At 40.0% G+C, this 23,305-nt stretch overlaps 1 protein-coding gene and 1 long non-coding RNA gene across 2 annotated transcripts; one reads left to right on the top strand and one right to left on the bottom strand.

Annotated features, from left to right (window-relative positions):
* Nucleotides 1-5,577: 5,577 nt before the first annotated feature.
* LOC120572982 lies at nt 5,578-6,002 on the bottom strand. Its single transcript, XR_005641555.1, has 3 exons — nt 5,874-6,002; nt 5,725-5,789; nt 5,578-5,604 (listed from the first exon to the last, which is right to left on the bottom strand). It is a non-coding gene; the product is annotated as an uncharacterized LOC120572982 (long non-coding RNA).
* Nucleotides 6,003-13,374: 7,372 nt separating this feature from the next.
* LOC120572773 (butyrophilin subfamily 3 member A2-like) lies at nt 13,375-22,094 on the top strand. Its single transcript, XM_039822202.1, has 6 exons — nt 13,375-13,914; nt 17,642-17,989; nt 19,458-19,674; nt 19,758-19,822; nt 19,943-20,062; nt 21,199-22,094. The coding sequence occupies exons 1-6, from the start codon at nt 13,731-13,733 to the stop codon at nt 21,789-21,791; spliced, it is 1,527 nt and encodes a 508-aa protein (XP_039678136.1). The 5' UTR covers nt 13,375-13,730; the 3' UTR covers nt 21,792-22,094.
* Nucleotides 22,095-23,305: the final 1,211 nt, after the last annotated feature.

Genomic DNA, 23,305 nt, shown 5'->3' with positions numbered 1-23,305 from the left:
CTCAGATATAATTACAAACATCGATCCAAAGAAGAATAAATAGATGAAAGCAATACAGAATGCCTGAGAGCCTTACTGCAAAATATTATGTTTTTATATTTGGATTGTAATCTCTGTTTCCCTTTAGATAAAAATATTTCCAGCATAAATTGATTCAGAAAAAGGTAAAAAAAATAAATAAAAAAAAGTGCATAAAAATTCACCAGAATGCAGGAAATGAAGTATTTAATGCTCAAATTTTTCAGGGGGTGGACCCCCAGACCCCCCCCCCCCCCATCATAAGTCACCATGCACACAAATCTGGAAACAAAAAACTGGCCTTTGGGTTGCCAGACCAGTTCCAATTAGACCAAATGTTGGTGCCATCTAACATACATGGAAGCTACAAACTAAAATGAACATACATTGCTACTCTATCGCTGACACAGCACTGTGGAGATCTGGCAATGCGAGACGCGGGGGTGAATCAATCTCGCCTAGGGCAACCAAAGGGCTAGAACCGGCCCTGGCGGCTAACACATCTACTAACTGCCCCTGATTCGGCCGAGCTGTGACGGAGGTCTGTAACGACTCAAAAACAAAAAAAAAAAATTTTTTGAGAAACAAAAAAAAAAAAAAAAGGTTTTTTTTTTAACATAACGGGCTTTTCACAACTAATTTCGTTAACCAACGTTTGGACCAATGTTCACGTCTTTGCATTTGATCCGGTAAGTTTTGGTTTCAGACTGCAGTTATGCAAGCGCACTAAAACACTATATGTGACAAAACTACGTCCTGTCGTCATCACATACGTGAGCCGCGTCTCCCTTTCCCTGTCCTCTCCTATCCTTTCTCTTCGGCTGTTTTTGTTTTGTTATGTTGCTGAGAAGCAAGACGCATGAACTTTATGTGGGGTTTGAGGAGCTGCAGCATATTCACTGTACATTTACTACCACTTAACAAGTAAACTGCTAATGTATTCTCTGCTCTGATAGCCGACAGCTGTCTGCTCTGAGCGCATTCACATTCCGTTTGTGTCTAAATAAATTCTCCAGAAAGTTCCTGTGTCTTTCTTCTCAACATCACAACAAAACAAAAAGAGCCGAGACAGTAGGGGAGAGCAGCAGGCAGTTGAAAACGCCCTGAGACTATCTCTTTTGGTCAAATTTCGGCAGTTTGGTCCGGACCGTGGTCCGGGGGAGGTTTCACACCTGTAATTTAGGTTTGGATCAAACTGAACAGTCCAAAAGTCCGGAGCAAACCAGGTAGGTGTGAAAGCCCCCTAAGAAGTTAAAACCTTTTGTTTTTGCATGCACTAAGCACTTCATTCAAGCACGGCATTCTCGCTCACAAAATAGTCTAATTAAGCCCAGAAGATTATCTCATGCTTACAAGATAATATCTCTGAATTAGAAGAAAAACTTGAAAGATTATCATCTACGTAGGAAATAAACGTAGGTTTTGGCCAACAGTGCCTGCATCTTAACTTTTCAGGCTTCCGTATGAAAGTGATGCACTTCTTGCGTGTGTGTTTTCTCTATTTGCAGCTACGTGTTGTCAAATTGGTGACCAAAGGTTTTGTTTATCAGTGTTTTAAGGGTTAGGGTTAAGGTTAGGGTTAGGTACCTTGGAGTCAACGGTCGCAGCGCTGCCTGGAAGGAGACATTGGGGGCTTAAAACACCATTGAGCAAAGGTTTTCTCATTTTGCCTGGGTTTTGTCTCCTTGCATTGTAATTTGCAGTGCGTTAAGCTCTCTGGACCACTGTACTTTCCACTGTTTCCTCGAAATATTTGATTTATATGCGTCTAATTTGCATCAGCAGATACATTTATAGTAGACTGCATATGAGTCGTGCGAGAAAGCACATCTTGACGGGCGTAGCAACTGTTACTCGGGTGGTGTGGCTTTTAGAAAGTGGTAATTTGTGTTTCTTACCACGACGTAAATGGGGAAAAAAAACAAGTATATAAATAAACATGAAGAGACAGGGTGACAGTGATGTTGTTATGTTGAGCTTTTAATTGACAGGTTTGGAATTATCGTGTTGTTAGTTTTCAGTCTTATCGTATCCAATAATGACTTGGCATTAAGTGAAATAATTTTTTTTGTCCTTTTCACACAGTACCCTAAAACCTCAACTTCTCTGTTGAAGTTGTTTTCATAAGCTTCTACTTCTTCAAAAATGTTTTTAGGCAACAGGGTGTTTAGGGTGTTGGCTAATTGATATTCATGTGTAAATCTGCAAGTCATGTGGGAAAACAGACAGCACAACAGTATTGTGCATCGAAGGGTCCGTTTTAGCAGATTGTCCAAATTCAATATTTTTCACAGCGAACCATTGATGTGCATATGTGCCATGTAACAACATATTCCTGACGTCTTGTTGTTTCATTGAGGTTGCCAGGTTTGGTGCCATGTAGTCTATATTGACGACGTTTGGTTTCCAGTATTGCTCCAGTGCTGCCGGATTGCGCCGGACGTTCCCCATTTTCGGCCGGATGTCCGTCCCCTTCCTCTTTCTTTGTGTTGGCGTTCTAACCTCCGGTGGAACTATGGTCAACTGCTCCTCAGATCTTTGCAGGGTAAATCCAGACAGCTAGCTAGACTCTCTGTCCAATCGGAGTATTCTGTTGCACAACTAAGGGCTCCTTCACACTGCCTGCGTGGCGTGGCCTGAGCGTGGCGTGAGCGTGGCATGAGCGTGTCAGCTGCTTGGCGTGTCCATTATTATTTTGGCTCCCATGTTACTTGTATACTGCCTGCTGGACACTCATGTCTCGAAAACGTGTGCATGTTAGAAATAGGACCGACGTCAATTTTTCATGTTACACGCAAGCATGTTGGAAACGTTTCCAGGCAAAATAGAACACAAAAAGATGTTTATATGTAATTTTGACTCAAATACATTTAATAAATGAAATTTTGATGTTTGAAAGTCTCTATGTTTTGATATAAATGCAGATATACAGTACAGGCCAAAAGTTTGGACACACCTTCTCATTCAATGCGTTTCTTTATTTTCATGACTATTTACATTGTAGATTCTCACTGAAGGCATCAAAACTATGAATGAACACATATGGAATTATGTACTTAACAAAAAAGTGTGAAATAACTGAAAACATGTCTTATATTTTAGATTCCTCAAAGTAGCCACCCTTTGCTTTTTTTGATAACTCTGCAAACCCTTGGTGTTCTCTCAATGAGCTTCATGAGGTAGTCACCTGAAATGGTTTTACCTTCACAGGTGTGCTTTGTTAGGGTTAATTAGTGGAATTTTTTCCTTATTAATAAAAAAAGCAAAGGGTGGCTACTTTGAAGAATCTAAAATATAAGACATGTTTTCAGTTATTTCACACTTTTTTGTTAAGTACATAATTCCATATGTGTTCATTCATAGTTTTGATGCCTTCAGTGAGAATCTACAATGTAAATAGTTATGAAAATAAAAAGGAAACGCATTGAATGAGAAGGTGTGTCCAAACTTTTGGCCTGTACTGTAAATGTAATTTAAAATAATAATATTAATTGGATTCTGATAAAACAATAACGTGGACTTTATTATCTCAGGAAAGGGAATTGAACTATAAAAACATATTTAAATATGTGCAAACAAATGTACAAACAAAATAAATTTGAAGAACACGCTATTATTTCATTTTATCAATGGTAATCATACATGTGTACAAACAAAGCTAGCAGCAGCGCCCCGTCAGACACATTTCCGGTTGTGCATGGACAGAAAACGCCACGCAGCCACCACGCAACTGACATGCAACAGAAACGGCACACTCACGCCACGCAGCCAGCATGCAGGAGCCCTAAAACAACTCTTGAACGTACACATGTTCCACCAAAACAAGATATTTCCCGAGGCTATTTTGCAGAGGCACCGTTGCTCCGTCCGGCGCTTAGCACCGCCCAAGGCGATTGGGATTGGTTTAAACCAGAGCACGTTTTTCTCCCGTCCCGGGCTGCTGTGTGGACTAGCCAGACCTTCCTCCACAGCGCCATCTCTAAATTATCATATGGAAAGCAATGGCAAACAAACGTTTTAAGCCTTAACTTAAAAGAACATTGTTGTGGAAGTTTATTCCACATTCAGTGCATAGGAACTGAAAGCTGTTTCTGCACGTTTGGTTCTGACCCAGATGGATCTTAGAGCTCTGGATGTCTCGTAACAGAGCAGAATATCACACATGCAATTTGGTTCCAAACCATTCAGTGCTTTGTACGTCAATAACAATATTTAGAAATCTTTTTTGTTATTCATAGGAAGCTGGTGCAAAGCTCTGAGAACAGGGGTGATGTGTTGGCACTTGACAATTGTATTGAGACAGACATGATGTCCACAGGAGTAACAAGAAACCCGAACACATCTGCGGTGAGCTTCCTTTTCTCTTGGTATGTTTTAGGATATCAGAACAGGGAAATGATCTTAAAGGTAAACTGTGTAGGAATTTCTCCCATCTAGCAGTGAAATTATATTTTGCATTCAAACGAATAGTGCTCTCTAGCGCCTCGCTTTTTTCAAATGCGTGTTGCAACTACGGTAGCCGTTATGTGTCACATTGCCTTTTTAATTCCCTTTTTCACTTTTTTGGTGATGAGCATTTGCTCTCCTGTGGCTCGGCATAAGTACGATCCTCCATTATGAACTAAAGGGCAATGCAGGCTTTCAAACTTGCGCCTCTCACTGATCTCCTTCTCCATTTCAGCTGGTCATCAGCCAGTGTCATGTGACACTGGCTCTGAATGAAAAGGCGTTGTGGATTAGCTAGACAGGTAGCCTTGTGCTTTATGTCCCTCTCAGCAATTATAGATTTTCAAAATAGCGGAACGACATGGAAGCCTCCTTGGACTTGCCCATCCAATGTAAATATGTCAGATCATTGGCAGAGGTAATTTTACACCAGTGAGGACATATTTATGAATGAAGACATTGATTTTAGCTAAATAAATACTTAAAACACTACACAGTGTACCTTTAAGTCTTTGGCGGAAGATCTGAATTATAGTCAGACGTTGGAGCTGATGTGTGGCTGCTTGGGCTGGGTTCCTGTTGTATGTAGAAAACTGTCCTGCATGTCAGGGGAAAAGTTTACATTTTATCAAGTTGGCTCCTAATTTCACAGGTGATCCAGTGAACGGTCAAGGACCTGAAGACAAGATATCATATTGCATAGTTAAACTACTACATGTTGTATGGGGGTTATGTGCCTAAGAAGACACCATGTTTTAATTAGTGAGCTTTGAGGTGCTTGTAGGCACTTTTTTCACATCTAACTACGCAACAAATATTTCCCTAAATATCAAACTTATATAAACGATCGGTTACAAACGTGTTGTACTCTGCGCATTAATGTCTGAGATCTGGGAACACGGTGACAATGCAAAAAAGAAGGGAGACAGGGGGAAGAAATGAAGGTATAGTAAGGTAAAGGTACTTTACTGTCACATACACATACATGTAGCAAAATCCGTTCTCTGCATTTAACCATTCCCTCAAGGGAGCAGTAGGCAGCCAGCAAACTTTGTGCACACCTGTATGCATGTCATTTTGTCTTTTATTCTCTGCTGTCTGTGAAAAAAAAATGCAGAAAGCAGGACCGCCCTCCGTCAACTGGAAGGATAATGAAAAAGACACTGAAGTGAGTCAATTTTCTGACATATTTTATCAAATATTATGAACCCCACGGTGTTTGGCAATCCAGCCGTGCAGAGAGTTCGAGCAGCAGCGTACCTGGAATGATAATCTCCGTTTCCCTGGTCTGGTTGGTCTCCGGCTGGTGAACTCTGCAGGTGACCCTGTGATGAAAAGACTAGTTACGTTTTAAAAGTGGAACCAAACAGGCCTTTGGTAGAGTCTGAATTGAAGTTTGAAATTTGAACCTGTTGGCAGCAGCATCCCGGAGAGTCACTCTTCGTGTCACAGTGAAACATTCGTGGACATCTTCATCTCTTTTGGGTTCTTCAGCATAAATGTATTTTCCCTGTTCATCCAGAAAGTTGATCTGCGGCTCCAGCAGCCAGCAGTTGGCCTTGCACTGCAGAGTCACCCCTCCACCCTCAGCTGACGTCACCGAGAATTTTGGCTCAGAAACGGCAACTACTAAAAAAACAGGAATTCGCAACGTGTGACCTTTTTTTTTTAAGATTATCTTTTGGGCATTCTTAGGCCTTTATTTGACAGGACAGCTGAAAACATTAGCCATTTGCATTTGCACTGGCCAAGTGGCCATATGGACTATAGGAGGGTTAAGGGAGTGATGCAAGCACGGCAATGGTCTTTACAGCGTTAAAATCAGAAAACAAATACACCAAAAAAAGTATGAACTAAATACTAAATCTAATGTACATAGCCTATTTGTCATAATTTAAACAAGTCTCCTGAAGAGAAATGGGTGTCTCTCTCTCCCTTCATGGAGCTTCTCAACTCCGAAAACTTTGAAGCAAATTGTCAATTTGGCATCGATTTCTGTAAGACAGCCTATATTCAAAATCTAAACAGTTCATTTCGTGCCTAAAACGTTGTCAGAAGTGAATTTAGTGATGAATAAGATGGCAAAAGTTTTTAAAATTGTCCCGTTGTTGGTCTGTCTGTACCGGAAACCCGACCCTCGTTAACCTAGGTTCCTATGTTGAAAAGAGAACAGCGAAGAGACCCTGCCCTGAAGTAGGAGCTGAAAGAGTTACAGGAACTGTGGTCAGAAGAACTTAACAATCCCCAAATTGGTCCAGTCGGAACACAAGAAAAAAAAAGGGTTCTAGGAATTTTATGTTCTAGGAACTGCAAAAATCCCTCTGGTGGGAAAGCGGCTATTAAAGGGGTGAGAGAGGGGGAACCACGTGCAGCAAATGTCCCAAGGTCGGAGCCGAACCCGGGCCCACTGCACTGAGGAGCAAACCTCCGCATATGGGCACCCGCTCCACCAACCGAGCCATCCAGGCGCCCAAAACGTGTGACCTTTGAATGTTCCATCAAACGCTCATTACATATTAATGGGGACAATACTTATTAAAGCCATTTTATCTCTCTGGCTCTGTGAGACATTAAATCATCATTTAAACATTTGAAGTATGCAGAACTTCCAAGGGCATTTCAACCATTCATAATTATAATATACACCTACCCAACATGGCTAGGAGTGGTTAATCTCTAACAGTCTTTATTGCCAGGTTTGGTTTGTGACACTCCCTTACCATGCGTGTAGACACAGGCAGGTAATTATTACTAATTACAGCTACCACACCCGGCCATGTTGGATAGTAAATCTGTAACACCTTTTATTGTCAGTTTTGGCTTGTTAGCTTATTAGCACTGGGTCTTGGACCGACCCCCCAATAAAAACTCTTTGGATATACATGATTCAAGTGGATGACATTTTCCCATTCAAAACGGCGATTGTCGCCGAAAAGCGAATAGTTTGCAGGTATTTTTCTTATTAAATGATTGAAACAATCTAACAAATCTAAAATTGAACCAGAATCTGAATTAAACAACAGAATGTTCCAAAATGTGAAGAAAAGGTAGCACACCTCAAGTTCCCAAGTTAAGGAGGACAAAATGTCATCAGTCATTTTGACATGCCTATCGGATTTTGGAGTGAGCTCTCCACTGAGAATCACCATTGTTAAGATGAGCTACTGAATGTTTTATCAGCCGAAGTGAAGAACGGTCCCTGTCTAAACACTGGGACGACACCGGGATTGACCTTTTTCACAACAGACATTTTGACTTGTCGTAGTAGGAAAAGCACAGCTGGAATTGAAAACCTTAATGATGGCTCAATTCCATCAATTGTCCCAGTAAGCTATTTTAGTGAGTCAGCATGAACAATACCAGGACCTCTCCTAAGTGGAATGCAGCCATCAGTAATGGTTTTGAATACACCTGTGCTTTTCATACCCCCACACCAGCAGATCCAAACATAGAGATGTATGTAGATGTTTTATTTGGTTTTCTAAATCTCCAGGCAACCAGGGTTGTCCTCAAATAACATCAGCCTGATATAATTAATAACAATTAACACAGGGTGTTTTTCAGTGGTGGAATGTACTCCTACTCAAGTACAAAATTGAAATACTTTACCTGAGTATATCCATGTTCTGCTACTTTCTACTTGTATTTCTCTAAATCTCAGGAGGTAAATATTGTACTTTTTACTCCACTACATTTGTCTGACAGCTTTGGTTACTTTTCAGACGATGGTTTTTCATCCCCAGATGAATAAACTTGACTGGATGTACCCACAACAAGCTCCACTGCTGTAACGTTGTGGGGGGCGTCCCCCTCCAGCCTCTTGCATCGGTACATCCCTGCATTGGACAGCCCACATTGGCGATCCTTAACGAGAAGAGTTCAAAGAGTTAGGACTTCCCCGCAACCTTCAGGCCTTTAAAAATTATTTCAATTAAAGACTCTTTGGTTGAACCGGTCACAACTCAAAGACAAGTTCCCTTGGCCTTTGGAATTAAAATAGCCCCACATCATCACATACCGTTCAACATACCTAGAGATTGGCATGGGGTACTTTCCATAAAATTATCTCTCAATGCAAATTAAACCAGCTATTAGGCTAGCTGAAATAAAACCATGCCAATCTCTAGTTATGGTGAAGGGTATGTGATGATGTGGGGGGGCTATTTTAATTCCAATGGCCAAGGGAACTTTATCAGGATGCATAGTATCTTGGATCCATGAAATAACTGGCCTTTAAAAATAAAAATTTGCCTGCCTCTATGGGAATTTAACATATGGGTGTACTTACTTATGCCCCTTGTATTTTAAGGAAGAACATTTATTTATTTACGATACATTATTCATTTACGATACATTATTCATTCACAAAGAAAATTGGTGTCCTTAAAGATTGGATTTTTCCTAGTTTTTTAATTAAGGCATTAAGATCAATTTCCAAAAGATTATTTTTGTATTCCTCTTTTTAGTCAACTTTAGCATGGGTGTCCTAATTTTTTCACATGACTGTAAATGAAATGAAATGGTATCAATAGTGATTCAGCCATTTCTTTGGCTAATGATAATGGGAGGCACCACCTAACGGCATCAAACACTCCTGAGAAACACCAGCCGGCTTCTTTCCATGGAAGCAGGAGACAGTTTTCTAGGAATGCTTTAAAAGTCCATAAAAATGCCACTGTTTCGTTGGTTAGGCTACATTTTGCTAACATTTTCTTATCTTAACCGGACCCAAACACAAGAAAAGCAGTCTATGCTGTCCAATGCAGTGAGTAAATTCACAGACGTGTGTTGGGGAAACCAAACAACCGTTACACAAACGCATGGCCCAACACTTCAGGTCAAGACTCAGCAGTTGACTTACATCTAAAGGATAAAGGACACTCTTTTGAGGAGCACCAGGTACACATTTTAAACTGAGAGGATGGATGGTTTTAAAGGGGCGTGAAGAAAGATTACAGGGTTAGTCCCAGTGTTTGCAAGCCCGGTGGCCCACCAGGCTAAGTCTCTGTCAAATTTCATTAATGTATTTTTAAGACGTTTTCAGTTTCATTTACAGTGGGACAGCTCGGTTGTAAACTTAGAACTAGTTGCATTTTCAAATCACCAGTTAGCTTTGAGCACTGAGTTAATGTGCAGCCCTATGGAATCTGTGTGGAATCTCAATTTCGCAACTGCTACCATGACTGTTGTCACAAAAAACATTGGGCTTTACATTCATGCTTGCCCTCTTGGAAAAAAAATACACTTTCCACCGGGGTAAACAACTTCTCTGGAGGAAACCCTGGATTATGTTAGTGTGATTCAACTAGGAGTACAGTGCTTAAGGAAATGTAGCTACTTAGTTAAACTTCAACACTAGAAATGTAAACACACGCACGTTTTTATCCGCTTGATCATATTGGAATCCCTCTGATATCAGCTGAGTCATTAAAGTATGATGCAAACACAAAGTGCTTTCTGAGTGTTGTAGTGTTTAAATCTGTCCTTGCAAAACCTTTGGCATGTTGCAATAACTCGGCAGGCCACTTCACACGTCACTAATAGCAGGGTTTATTTCCAATCAGAGGAAAGGCAATTAAAAATAATTCTCTGTCATCAGCAGAAAATATTCCTTCAGTAAAATTATGCAAGTATAATCAGGAACATGATTAAGGGGTGGGTTGTGGCTTGGAGGTAGAATGGTCGCCCCATAACCGCAAGGTTGGCAGATCAATCCCAGGCTCCTTTGGCCCCATGTCATGCCAAGTGTCCCTGAGCAAGACACTGAACCACAAGTTGCTCCCCAGATGCTGCATGTATAGCTGTCCGCTGCTCTTAATACTTAGGATGGGTTAAATCCAGTAATATAATTTCACTACAAAACATTTTGTTTTAAAAATAGGGCTGCAGAAATAAATTGCAATTTTAAGGAAATCACACTATGGACAAGTGCGATATCCAAATCGCAGGGGGGCCCCAATATTGGTTAAGGTCGAAATATGTATCAAACCATTCTGAATGAAGTATTGTGGTGCTGCAGACACATCCCGACCTACAAATCATATCCAACATACTGAAGAAAACATCTTTGTTTGGTACAGATCCTCACAGAAATCCCACTATAATCATTTTCATTTAAAAAAATGAAAACTATGATACAAAAATTATATTATAATTGATAATTTATGATAATGATAATTTCCTCGAATATCGTGAATTATATTGCAATTGCAATATCAGTCAAAATCAAGATCACAAAGGCTTGTATTATGTGGACGCACCAACAGTTTTGTTGTCATTACTTAGAATTCCTCATGGGGGAGGCAGAAACTACGCACTATAGCTTTAATCGCAAACTATTTTAATAATCAATTAATCAGTCTGAGTCATTTTTTATGAAAAAAGTAAAACTTCTCTGATTGCAACTTGTTCAATGTGAATATGTTCTAACTTATTCTCTCCTCTGTGACAGTAAACTAAATATTTTTGAGTTATGGTCAAAATGAGCCATTTCAGGACATCTTCTTGGGCTTTTGGGAAACTCAGATTCACATTTTCCACCATTTTCTGACATTTTAGAGACCAAACAACTAATCCATTCATCCAGAAAATAATCGACAATGAAAATAATCATTACTTGCAAACTTAATATGAACTATTAACTAATGATTATTCAGTCATTTTGGATTATTTTAATAAAAAATTCCATTAATCAATTGATTGTTTGGTTTGTAAAAAAAATAGTGAGAAATGAATTTGTTTTGTCCAACCAACACAAGTCCCTTAAAACATTTGAGGAAATGTACTTAGTTACATTCCATAAGTGATTTCTAACCATTTTTCAATGAGGCATACATTTTTAAATTCACGTGCAGCCTGTTAAACACTAAACTATTTAAAAATGACAAAAATAGTGAGAAATTAGTTTGTTTTGTCCAACCAACAGACTCAAACCAAGCAGCCCTACCTCACATTTTATTTGTACATAATTTGAGTAGAAGTAGGCCTACTTAGTTATTATTATTATACTTATTTCAGACTACACGAGAAGAATGTGAGAAATGAGCAGAAGGGGATGAAGGAAAATTACGCACAGTTCTGCCATGTCTTCAGTTTCATGTGGATCAGGTGTGATGTTTGGCACCGGGTACAGAATAATTCAGACACAATGGATAAAAAAAACAAAAGAGTAGACACAGTACCTGACATAACTGCTCATTCCATGCCTTAGCTCCATTAATTGAAAATGATGTCTGGCCAAAGGAGGTTTTTCTAAAGGAGATCCACTGGCCTGTAATGGTTGCACCATGTCACAGACGGCCTGAGAAGCCTGTTCATGGAAACACTTGAATGCAATGCAGTTGTCAAATCTTGACCCGTTCAGATCTCTCAGCACGTGACAGTGATGTGATCTGATTGGACCTTTACCCAATATTTTCAATGCACAATTTTAGAGTCTCTCTAATGGTTTAGTCACAGACTTTCCTGCGACTGTGAGGTAGCACAATAAATGAGGTATGAAAAGTTGTTGTGTGCATAGATATTTTGGCAGCGGCAAAGGTTAGACTGTCCCTAATTAGTCTAAATGAATATATATATATATTTTCACCTGTTTCAGTTTCAGTACAGCACTCATGTAAAAGTACATTCCACCACTGAAAAGCACACTTCTCAAGCTTGTTATTTATTACTAATTATATTAATTGGCATGTATTATAGGCTGATGTTGTTTGAGGACTGGTTGCCTGGAGACTTAACAAAACAAAACATATGTAGCCTGAGCTGCGGGCCCGTTTATTCTTCTATTTCTTATGTCATTCATCAGCTGGATCAGCTCTGTCTTATATACTCAGCAAAAAAAGAAGCGTCCTCTCACTTTCAACTGCTTTTATTTTCAGCCAACTTAACATGCGTAAAACTTTGTATGAACATAAAAAGATTCAACCACTAAGAACTAAACTGAACAACGTTTCACAGACATGTGACTAACAGAAATGTAAAAATGTGTCTGTGAACAAAGGATGGTCAAAATCAAAAGTTGCGGAATGTTACAGGGAAGACATCCTCCTCCCTCATGTGGTACCCTTCCATGCCCCACAGAAATGTCAGGGAATTTGCAGGTGCCTTGGTGGAAGAGTAGGGTAACATCTCACAGCAAGAACTAGCAAACCTGGTTGCAGTCCATGAGGAGGAGATGCACTGCAGTACTAAATGCAGCTAGTGGCCACACCAGATACTGACTGTGACTTTTGATTTTTGACCATCCTTTGTTCAGGGATACATTTTTCCATTTCTGTTAGTCACATGTATGTGAAATGTTCAGTTTAGTTCTTAGTAGTTGAATCTTTTTATCTTCATACAAAGTTTTACGCATGTTAAGTTGGCTGAAAATAAAAGCAAAGTTCCTGTTTTTGCTGAGTATATAGTACATCCAGATCTGGTTACAAAAAATCAGCAGTGAGGCCAACAAAAGTTAGAAGGATACAGATGTATAGCCTGTTTTCTAGCACAGTAGCAGAGGATATCTGTTACTGGATATCGTGCTGTATGTCATAGATACTTAAGATGATGATGATTTCTTTCTTACATAAATAAACTTTACAAATACGTTACAGCCTGCGGCGAAACCTAATTGAAAGCAGTAAAAGTTGTGTTGTTTTGGTTGTGTTGACGCAGTTGTCAAGTGACACTTTGATGAAGAAATTTTATTATACAGCAGGAATCAACACCTGAACCAGATCAACCGGTTGGTCTCCTTACAGCTGCTGATTTTGTAAAGAAACTCAACTGAGGTTTTGAACATGTTTTAACCTGCAGTATAAAAAAAATGGACTGTTGGGTTTAGGTGTTCTTTTAATCACTGCACGTTTGACACAGGTGACTGTGGGACACACCGAGGGATTTGTTACATATAAAATACTGGGCCAAACTAGATTTCAAAAAGGCGGCAGTATGTGTGAAAGATCTAAATTCATAACAAATAGTTCTTGAAAGGAAATGCAGTGCAATCAGGATGACATCAGGGGCTGAGATAGGACAGCAATTAGATAACTATAATTTTAGATTTCAGAAGTTGCAAAAAATTTGGTCACAGAGCAACGCACAGCTGACATGTAAACGGGACAACTTTATTAACATAAACAATGTCTTGACAGCCATGTAAACCGCTTAGTCGGAATATCGTCTTCTTCTGAATTAGGGCAAACCACAATATGTGCATGTAAACGTAGTCAGTGCGTCACTGGCTTTTCCCAGTGATCTTAAACGTACCATCAAGTCAAGCCCAAATGGGAAGTTTTCTGTTCATCGCCACACAGTTTGACTCAGCTGCTCTACTGCTGACCTGCTGGAGTATTTTACTCAAACTTTTCATGTTTTTAATTCTTCCAGCAAACGGAAAAAACTGTTTTAATATGTTGGTGATGTATTATCTTCTGTTAATGCTCACCGCTCTGCTGCCAAGTTGTTTTGGTAAGTAATAAGTTTATTGTAATTTTAAGTGCAACGTTAGTCTTTAACAGGCTGATATAAATGTGTATAAATCAGTGGTGGAATTTAAATAAGTACATTTACTCAAATTATGTACACATGTGAGGTACAGTACTCGACTTGAGTCTGTTGGTTGGACAAAACAAAACAAACACTTTTATTTTACAAACCAAACAATGAATTACTGTCATTTCAAAGGCTAGTTTAGTCTTTGAAAGGCTGCGCATACGCCGTACATTGCCATTGTAGCCGACATTGTACGGGTAATATAAATGGGTAGAAATCAGTGGTAGAATGTAAATAAGTAGGCCTACTTCTACTCAAATTATGTACAAATGAAATGTGATGTAGAGCTACTTGATTTGAGTCTGTTGGTTGGACAAAACAAACTAATTTCTCACTATTTTTGTCATTTTTAAATGCTAGTTTAGTGTTTAACAGGCTGCACGTGAATTAAAAAATGTATGCCTCACTGAAAAATCGTTAGAAATCACTTATGGAATGTAACTAAGTACATTTCCTCAAGTGTTTTAAGGGACTTGTGTACTTGACTTTGTACAAATTCATTTCTCACTATTTTTTTTACAAACCAAACAAACAATCAATTGATTAATGGGATTTTTATTAAAATAATCCAAAATGACTGAAGAATTATGAGTTAATAGTTCATATTAAGGCTGCAAGTAACGATTATTTTCATTGTCAATTATTTTCTGGATGAATGGATTAGTTGTTTGGTCTCTAAAATGTCAGAAAATGGTGGAAAATGTGAATCTGAGTTTCCCAGAAGCCCAAGAAGATGTCCTGAAATGGCTCATTTTGACCATAACTCAAAATATTTAGTTTAAATTAGAACATATTTACATTTAACAAGCTGCAATCAGAGAAGTTTTACTTTTTTCAACAAATGACTCAAACCGATTAATTGATAAAATATTATTAAAAATAGTTTGCGATTAAAGCTATAGTGCGTAGTTTCTGCCTCCCCCATGAGGAATTCTAAGTAATTACAACAAAACTGTTGGTGCGTCCACATGATACAAGCCTTTGTGATCTTGATTTTGATTGATATTGCAATTGCAATATAATTCACGATATTGGAGCTAATTATCATTTTTGTATCATAGTTTTCATTTTCAAAATTAAAGTTATTATAGTGTTATTTCTGCGAGGATCTGTACCAAACAAAGATGTTTTCGTCAGTATGTTGGATATGATTTGTAGGTTAGGACGTGTCTGCGGCACCACAATACTTCATTCAGAATGGTTTGATACATATTTCGCCCTTAACAACCCCACCCCTGCGATTTGGATATCGCACTTGTCCATAGTGTGATTTCCTTAAAATTGCAATTTATTTCTGCAGCCCTATATTTAATACTAAATTTTTAAAACAAACTTGTAGTGAAATTATATTGCTGGATTTAACCCATCCTAAGGATTAGGAGCAGCGGACAGCTATACATGTAGTGTCTTGGAGCAACTTGTGGTTCAGTGTCCCATTCAGGGACACTTTTGCAGTTTAACTAAGTAGCTACATTTACTTAAGCACTGTATTCTTAGTTGACTAACACTAACATAATCCAGGGCTTCCCCCAGAAAAGTTGTTTACCCCGGTGGAAAGTGTCTTTTTGAATGTAAAGCCCAATATTTGTGATAACAGAGTCATGGTAGGAGTTGCAAAATTGAGATTCCACAAAGATTCCATAGGGCTGCACATTAACTCAGTGCTAAAAACTAACTGGTGATTTGAAAATATGAAGTTCTAAATTTACAACCGAGCCGTCCCACTGTAGCCTCGTGAGACCGTCCTTATCTGGTGAGCTCCAGTTTTCTCCTCCCAGATCAGTCTGGCAGCTTGAGATAAAGAAAATTTGGAGCCGTTCGCCAAACGACCAGGCCAATCAGCGTTGGTTTTGAGGCGGGTTTAGGTGGTGATAGACAGATGGTTTATCCAATCAGCTAACCAGCATTTTCAGACAGCGGTAGCCCTAATTCTGTTAGCTGCTCGCTAATGTTTTTTCGCTTCGATCCTTATTTTGGAATATGGATCCTGAAATGGTGCCTTTTATTCTTAAATTCTCGTTACACAAATGGCAAATATCCTTTACCAAAATGTTGCTTGCTTGCTGAGCTAACGAGCTATGCTTTGCCTGCAGCAGCAGGGGCTTGTTGTTGTATTTCCATACACTTCGTTGTTCTGATTGGTTGATTTGGCCCGTCTATCACCAACATAGGTGATAGAAAGATGGTTTATCCAATCAGCTAAAAACGAAAATAATATAATGTCCGCAACACTGCTTTAAACTCCCATATTTAATATAAAAATGCAACGTTTCGACCCAGCTGGGTCTTCTTCAGGCAAATTATTATATTATATTATATTCGTTTTAAGTATTTTCATTTGTCCTGCACCTGCCAGAAGGTGGGATGTGCACACAGTTACTTTTATAAATTTTATCCAATCAGCTAACCAGTATTTTCGCCCCTTCCCAAAAGTTCTCCAACTCCAAGGAACTCCAAAAGTTCCCAGATGGATATGCCGAGCAAATTCAAAGCAATCCATCTGGCGGAGTCAGGTTAGTCCCACTGTAAATGAAACTGAAAACATCTTAAAAATACATGAATAAAATTTGACAGAGACTTAGGCATGGTGGGGGCCAATTAAGGCCTGGTAAGCCACCGGGCTTGCAAACACTGGGGGTAACCCTGCAATCTTTCTTCACGCCACTTTAAAACCATCCATCCTCTCAGTCTAAAATGTGTACCTGGTGCTCCTCAAAAGAGTGTCCTTTATCCTTTAGATATAAGTACTGTTGAGTCTTGACCTGAAGTATTGGGCCATGCGTTTGTGTAACAAACACATAGCCGCAAACGCAACTGTGCATTTACTCACTGCGTTGGACAGCATACTAGACTGCTTTTTATCCGTGATCTTAGTAATTGTTAAAGGCCAGAAGGCTGCAGGGAAATCCTAACTCTATTAAATGTCTTGGCGATGTACTATTCCAACAGCCAGATTTATTAAATACACCACTAATCTAATCTAAACAGCCCTGTGATAAAGCCTACCTTCACCAGTGTTGTACTGGCTCCACCACAGATATATTCTGGGATAGGAGATTAAAAAGCTCTGGATTGTGTGCATTTCTTTAAACCAATCACAAGTTCTGGGCGCAGTGACGGTGACTCTGCAAAATAGTCTCGGGAAGGAACTTGTTTTGTTGGAACATTTGCACCCCGCAAAGGAAAACACCACATACAATATTAAATGAAGTTAACTGTTGATACAATACAGAGCTATTTAAATTAGCTGGACACATGGTTAAAACTCATTAGCTCTTACCAGTGTATCTCCGTGTTATCTTTGTCCACAGCAGTCTCACCAATCTGTCCTAAAATGTCCCAGCTAGATAGGAAATGTATTTTTTGTAATTTATTACAATCATTCCCTAAAAGAACCAAACAGGCCGGCCAATCCAAATTGTCTTCAAAACTCGCCATTTTTAGCATGTAGCTTGCTAGTTAGAAGGTTGTTGTTGTCGTTTGCAGAAATGATGGGAATTTGAGAATGGCAACACAGACAGCAGGACGGGAGGGGCAAAGCCTGACATCCGGCTTTATCCTGGAAATGTACTTCCGTTGTTTATCCAGTCGGTCAGTCTTTGTAAAGTATGTCCTGAACTTCTTTATCTCTGTGTCTCCCCAGGAGAATCCTCGGTGGATGATCCAGCGAAGATGGTCCTGGCCTTTGCTGGCGGTGCTGTCCTGCTGCCGTGTAACTTCAGCCTCCCCCCCAGCGGCGACTACCCAACAGTGGAGTGGTCCAAGCAAGGCCTGCATCCCTACATCATCTTCTTGTACCGGGACCACGAGGTTCATGCAGAGAAGCATCCGGCCTACTGGTACAGGACGAGCCTCATCGCAAAAGAGCTGCAGAACGGAAACTTCTCGTTAAGGATCTCCAACGTGCAGCTGTCCGATGCAGGGACGTACCGATGCAAGAGGCTTTGGGGGGAGGCCCTCCAAGACGTTACAACAGTGGAGCTTGTTGTGGGTACGTCCAGTCAAGTTTATTCATCTGGGGATGAAAAACCGTTATCTGAAAAGTAACCAAAGCTGTCAGACAAATGTAGTGGAGTAAACAGTACAAATTTTTATAGGGGTGTACAATTCAATTCCAATTTTTAGTCTCACGATTCGATATCAATTTTCAGTTCAAAAATGATTCTTGATTCAAAAAATCAATTCACAGTATGTAACATGATGACATTTTGTCCTCATGTTACATACTGTGTCCTTACCTTTAGGAACTACCTTTTCTTCACATGTTGGAACATTCCGTAGTTTAATTCAGATTCTTGATCAGTTTTAGATTTGTTAGATTTTTTCAATCATTTACTAAGAAAGCAAACGCCTAACATCATTTGGTCCCAGTGTCTCAAATGCAGTTTTTTTTATGTTTTTAAATCATTGTAATTTAAAACTTTGTTTTGGACTGTTGGTGAGATAAATCAAACCGTTTGAAGCTGTAACCTCGGGCAGCATTCATTGCATTTATTAACATTTTGCAGATTAAACCATTTAACGAGTTCTTTCAAAAGCACTATCTAAAGATTATGAAATAATAAAAATGATACTGAAGTGGAAAATATATCGTGGCCATCTTATCAAGATGAAAGAACATTGAGCTGTGATTATGGAATTACACGCTGTGGGTGTGGATCACAGTTATATTGAGTCATATTTGATTACCTGCAAGAACTCTCAGGTATGTTTGTTCATAGCTCCAGTTTGATCTTTAAACAATATCTTGCCCTCATTAGTTCCTGAAACTATAAATAAAGCCAAGGAATTTACCCAAGCGTATCACAAACCAAAACTGACAATAAAAGTTGTTACAGATTTACTATCCAACATTTCCGGGTGTGGTAGCTTTAATTAGGAATAATTACCTGCCTTTGTCCATGCACATGCTACTGCATGGGTGAAACTTCTTTGGAAAAAGTCTCAGGTATGTTTGTTCATAGGTCCAATTTGATCTTTAATTAAACGATACGTATCTTGCCCTCAGAAACTATAAATGAAGCTGAGAGATTTAGAAGGGAGTGTCACAAACCAAGCCTGACAATAAAGACTGTTAGAGATTAACCACTCCAACATGGCTGAGCGTGGTAGGTGTATATTATAATCATGAATGGTTGAAACGCCTTTGGAAGTTCTGCGTCCACACTTCAAATGTTTAAATGATGATTTAGTGTCTCACAGAGCCAGAGAGATAAAATGGCTGTTGGAATATTCAAAGGTCACACGTTGTGGGCGCCTGGAAGGCTCGGTTGGTGGAGCGGGCGCCCATATGCGGAGGTTTTCTCCTCGGCGCAGTGGGCCCGGGTTCGGCTCCGACCTGCGGACCTTATGTCTCTCCCCTTTAATGATTTTATCTGTCCTGTCAAATAAAGGCCTAAGAATGCCCAAAAGATAATCTTAAAAAAAGTCACACGTTGTGAATTCCTGTTATTTTATAGTTGCCGTTTCTGAGCCAAAATTCTCGGTGACGTCAGCTGAGGGTGGAGGGGTGACCCTGCAGTGCGAGGCCAACTGCTGGCTGCCGGAGCCGCAGATCAACTTTCTGGATGAACGGGGAAAATACATCCGTGCCGAAGAACCCAAAAGAGATGAAGATGCCAACGAATGTTTCACTGTGACACGAAGAGTGACTCTCCGGGATGCTGCTGCCAACAGGTTCAAATTTCAAACTTCAATTCAGACTCTACAAAAATGTAAACTAGTAATTTATTTTTTTTAAAACTGTCTTTTCCTCACAGGGTCACCTGCAGAGTTCACCAGCCGGAGACCAACCAGACCAGGGAAACAGAAATTAACATACCAGGTACACTGCTGCTCAAACTCTCTGCACGGCTGGATTGCCAAACACCGTGGGGTTCATAATATTTGATAAAATATGTCAGAAAATTGACTCACGTCAGCGTCTTTTTCATTATCATTCCAGTTGACGGAGGGCGGTCCTGCTTTCTGCCGGCTGCCATCGCTGTCAGAGTGACCGTTTTACTTCTGTCGGCTCCATTATGTGGGTTAGCTGTCTGTCTGTGGAAGAGATGTGGCAAATCTGGTAAGTCCCGAACACTGACACGGTACTGCATTTGGCCTACAGAATCACTGCTCAGTTAGAAAAAGCAGTAAAAGTGCAAATTTATTTTGCATGGAGTTTGACTAGCTGTGTGCTCTCTGTGTGCCAGGTTTTAGTGTTTAAAACGACAAATCATTGAACGTTATTTGAGGTTAAGATTGGTAAACTTTATTATCCCTTGGGGGGCATTTTGTTTCACAGACAGCAGAGAATAAAAGACAAAATGACATGCATACAGGTGTGCACAAAGTTTGCTGGCTGCCTACTGCTCCGTTGAGGGAATGGTTAAATGCAGAGAACGGATTTTGCTACATGTATGTGTATGTGACAATAAAGTACCTTTACCTTACCTTACCTTCATTTCTTCCCCCTGTCTCCCTTCTTTTTTGCATTGTCACCGTGTTCCCAGATCTCAGACATTAATGCGCCGAGTACAACACTTTAGTAACCGATCATTTGACTGTGATTAAACCAGAGAGATATGATAAACCGGAATAGTCCTTTTTAATAAAAGATTAGTTTGGGTATTGACTAGGGCTGTGCAGTAATTGAAACTTAAATGGCAATTACAATTCCGGCTCAAAAACAGAGTAATCGAGAAAAACGATTATTAGGTTGTACAAGTAAACTCTTAGTTTGTCTCGTGTTATGAATGGGGGAAAAAAAACATCTTCAAACGGGAAAAGTATTAAAGGAAATATCATAGTTCATGGTGTTTTCACTGTTGATTCAAGTTTTTTTTTTACTTCAATAAATGCAACATCTTTCCAAAAAAACAATGAACAATCATGTTAAATAATCGCAATTTCAGTATTGACCAAAATAATCGTGATAATGATTGTTTTATAAAGGGGACAGTGCAAATTCATTAAACGTCTGATTTTACATGGGTTAAAAATGCCCGAGATAGCCAAAAGGCTATTTTTTTAATCTGTAGTCCCCTGTCCACGGTGTTAAAAAAGGCTTTTTAAAATACAAATAAACAAGAAAAAAAGACAACACAAGCAGAGCAGAGCTTGATGCAAAACGAGACACAGCACAGAACCGGAATAGTCCTTCAATCAAAGTCATCATGTGCATAGTAACGGTGCATATTTTTCTTTTTTGTATTCACACAGCGGAGGGACAAAAATCCCCAGTGACCAGACAGTCATCGGACCAAAGTACAGTAAGTGGCAGCTCTGAGAATCAGTTGCTGCTGTACTGCGTCGTGGCAGACAAGGCCGACTGTGTCAATGAGAAGCTGATGATAGAGGACCTCAAGACGAAGCTTCGTGAGAAAGAAGAAACGATCCTACAGCTACAGAGCGAAAACAAATCTCATCTAAGTCCGGTTGTTTGCCAGCACAACCAGCCGATGCTCCTCCACAGTCCCGCAGATTTCACCGGCAGCAGCCATCCGGAATCTGTCCATGTACCGCAGAAAAAGACACCAAAGCCTGGCATTATGCGGCAGAAAAGTGAGCCGTTGCCCGACCCCCCGGTCTACAGGTTCCGTCGGAGGAACAGCAGCCCGGATCTTTTGAACTTCTTGACCAGTTCTTCTGCAGTCAGCGCTTCGAAGATGAAGCTCTCCAGCATCGGCCGTTCAAAGAGTGAAACTCGTGAAAGGCCTCTTCCATTCGCCAAGCTTCACCGCCGACATTCCTCGGTGTTTCCGCCATCTAATAACCGCTTCAAACTCCTGGCAGATTTAACAGAAGAGCCGTAATAATGCCGTCCTTGCACCAAACAACTTTTCAAGCAATTCCAGTGCCGGCAGAACGAACATTTGCTAACTTTCCCTTAAGTTACCAGCTAACGCTAGCAGTAGCTAGCTAGCTTGGTTAAATTTTTCAAAACGAGTATAGTTGTAGTCTTTCAATCTGTGATCCTGCAACATCCCCAGTCTTTACATATTATGACGGCCTTCAACGTCAGATGTGAGGTGGTGTCAGACCTGATAAAGTTCCCTTGGCCTTTGGAATTAAAATAGCCCCCCCCACATCATCACATCCCCTTCACCTTACCTAGAGATTGGCATGGGGTACTTTCCATAAAATCATCTCTCAATGGAAATCAAATCAGCTATTAGGCTAACTGAAATAAAACCATGTCAATCTCTAGGTATGGTGAAGGGTATGTGATGACGGGGGGCTATTTTAATTCCAAAGGCCAAGGGAACTTTATCAGGATGCATAGTATCCTGGATCCATGAAATAACTGGCCTTTAAAAATAAAAATCTGCCTGCCTCTATGGGAATTTAACATAGGCGTGTACTCACTGTTGTTGCCAGCGGTTTAGACATTAACACAAGCTGTACACTTAATACTTTACATTGTAGCAAAGTGTAATTTCTTCAGTGTTGTCCCATTAAAAGATATAATGAAATATTTACTAAAATGTGAGGAGTGTACTCACTTTTGTGAGATACTGTATATACGTGCATATGTGTTTTTAGCCTTCCAATACCATGACTTCGCCACTAGTTCTTAAATGATACCTTCTTTCGCTACCAATTTACCAATACCAATAGTTAAAGTCAAGTCATTTATCAATGTAAGTCAAGCAAGTCTCAAAACCTCAAATGGGCAACTCCAGTCAGACTCGAGTCAAGTTGTGCGACTCCAGTCCCCCACCCCTGTAACTGGTTTATCAACAACTGTTCTGCATCAACACTTATGACGCGTTGTTTTTGTCCACCGAAGTACGAGTCAGTTTTCGGAGTTAGGAACCGGAAGTTGCAAAAAGAACGGCCCCGAGGTCGTATATATACGACTCGTCAAGTCGTCTGAACTCAGAGGACCCCGAGTTCGTTTCTCGTTTTTCGACACGGATGTGACGTCACAGTCGCGCTACTAGTCGCGATTACAAGACAAAAAGAACGCACCAGTAATACTAAGAACAATTCAGAAACAACTTAACGTGAAAGACCCAAATGCAGACACATAAAGCATGTTTACTCTTTACTAGTCTTGCACTGCCAGCTCTATCTCCACAGCGCTGTGGAGTAAGGTCTGGCTACACCACAGATGCATTCTGGGATAGGAGGAAAACAAATGCTCTGGGTTGTTTGCATTTCTTTAAACCAATCCCAATTGTCTTGGACGGCACTGAGCTCCAAAGGGAGGGTTGTCTCAGGCACAGTGAGTTAAGGAAACAGGTGTTCATGTCCTGGAAGAAGTTTAGGAGAAAACATACCAATACCAATTTTATGAAACAAAAATAAACTACAACAGTACAGC

This window comes from Perca fluviatilis, chromosome 14 (genome assembly GCF_010015445.1).
Source record: "Perca fluviatilis chromosome 14, GENO_Pfluv_1.0, whole genome shotgun sequence".
NCBI classification, from domain to species: Eukaryota; Metazoa; Chordata; class Actinopteri; order Perciformes; family Percidae; genus Perca; species Perca fluviatilis.
This window is presented reverse-complemented; position numbering and strand designations above follow the sequence as displayed.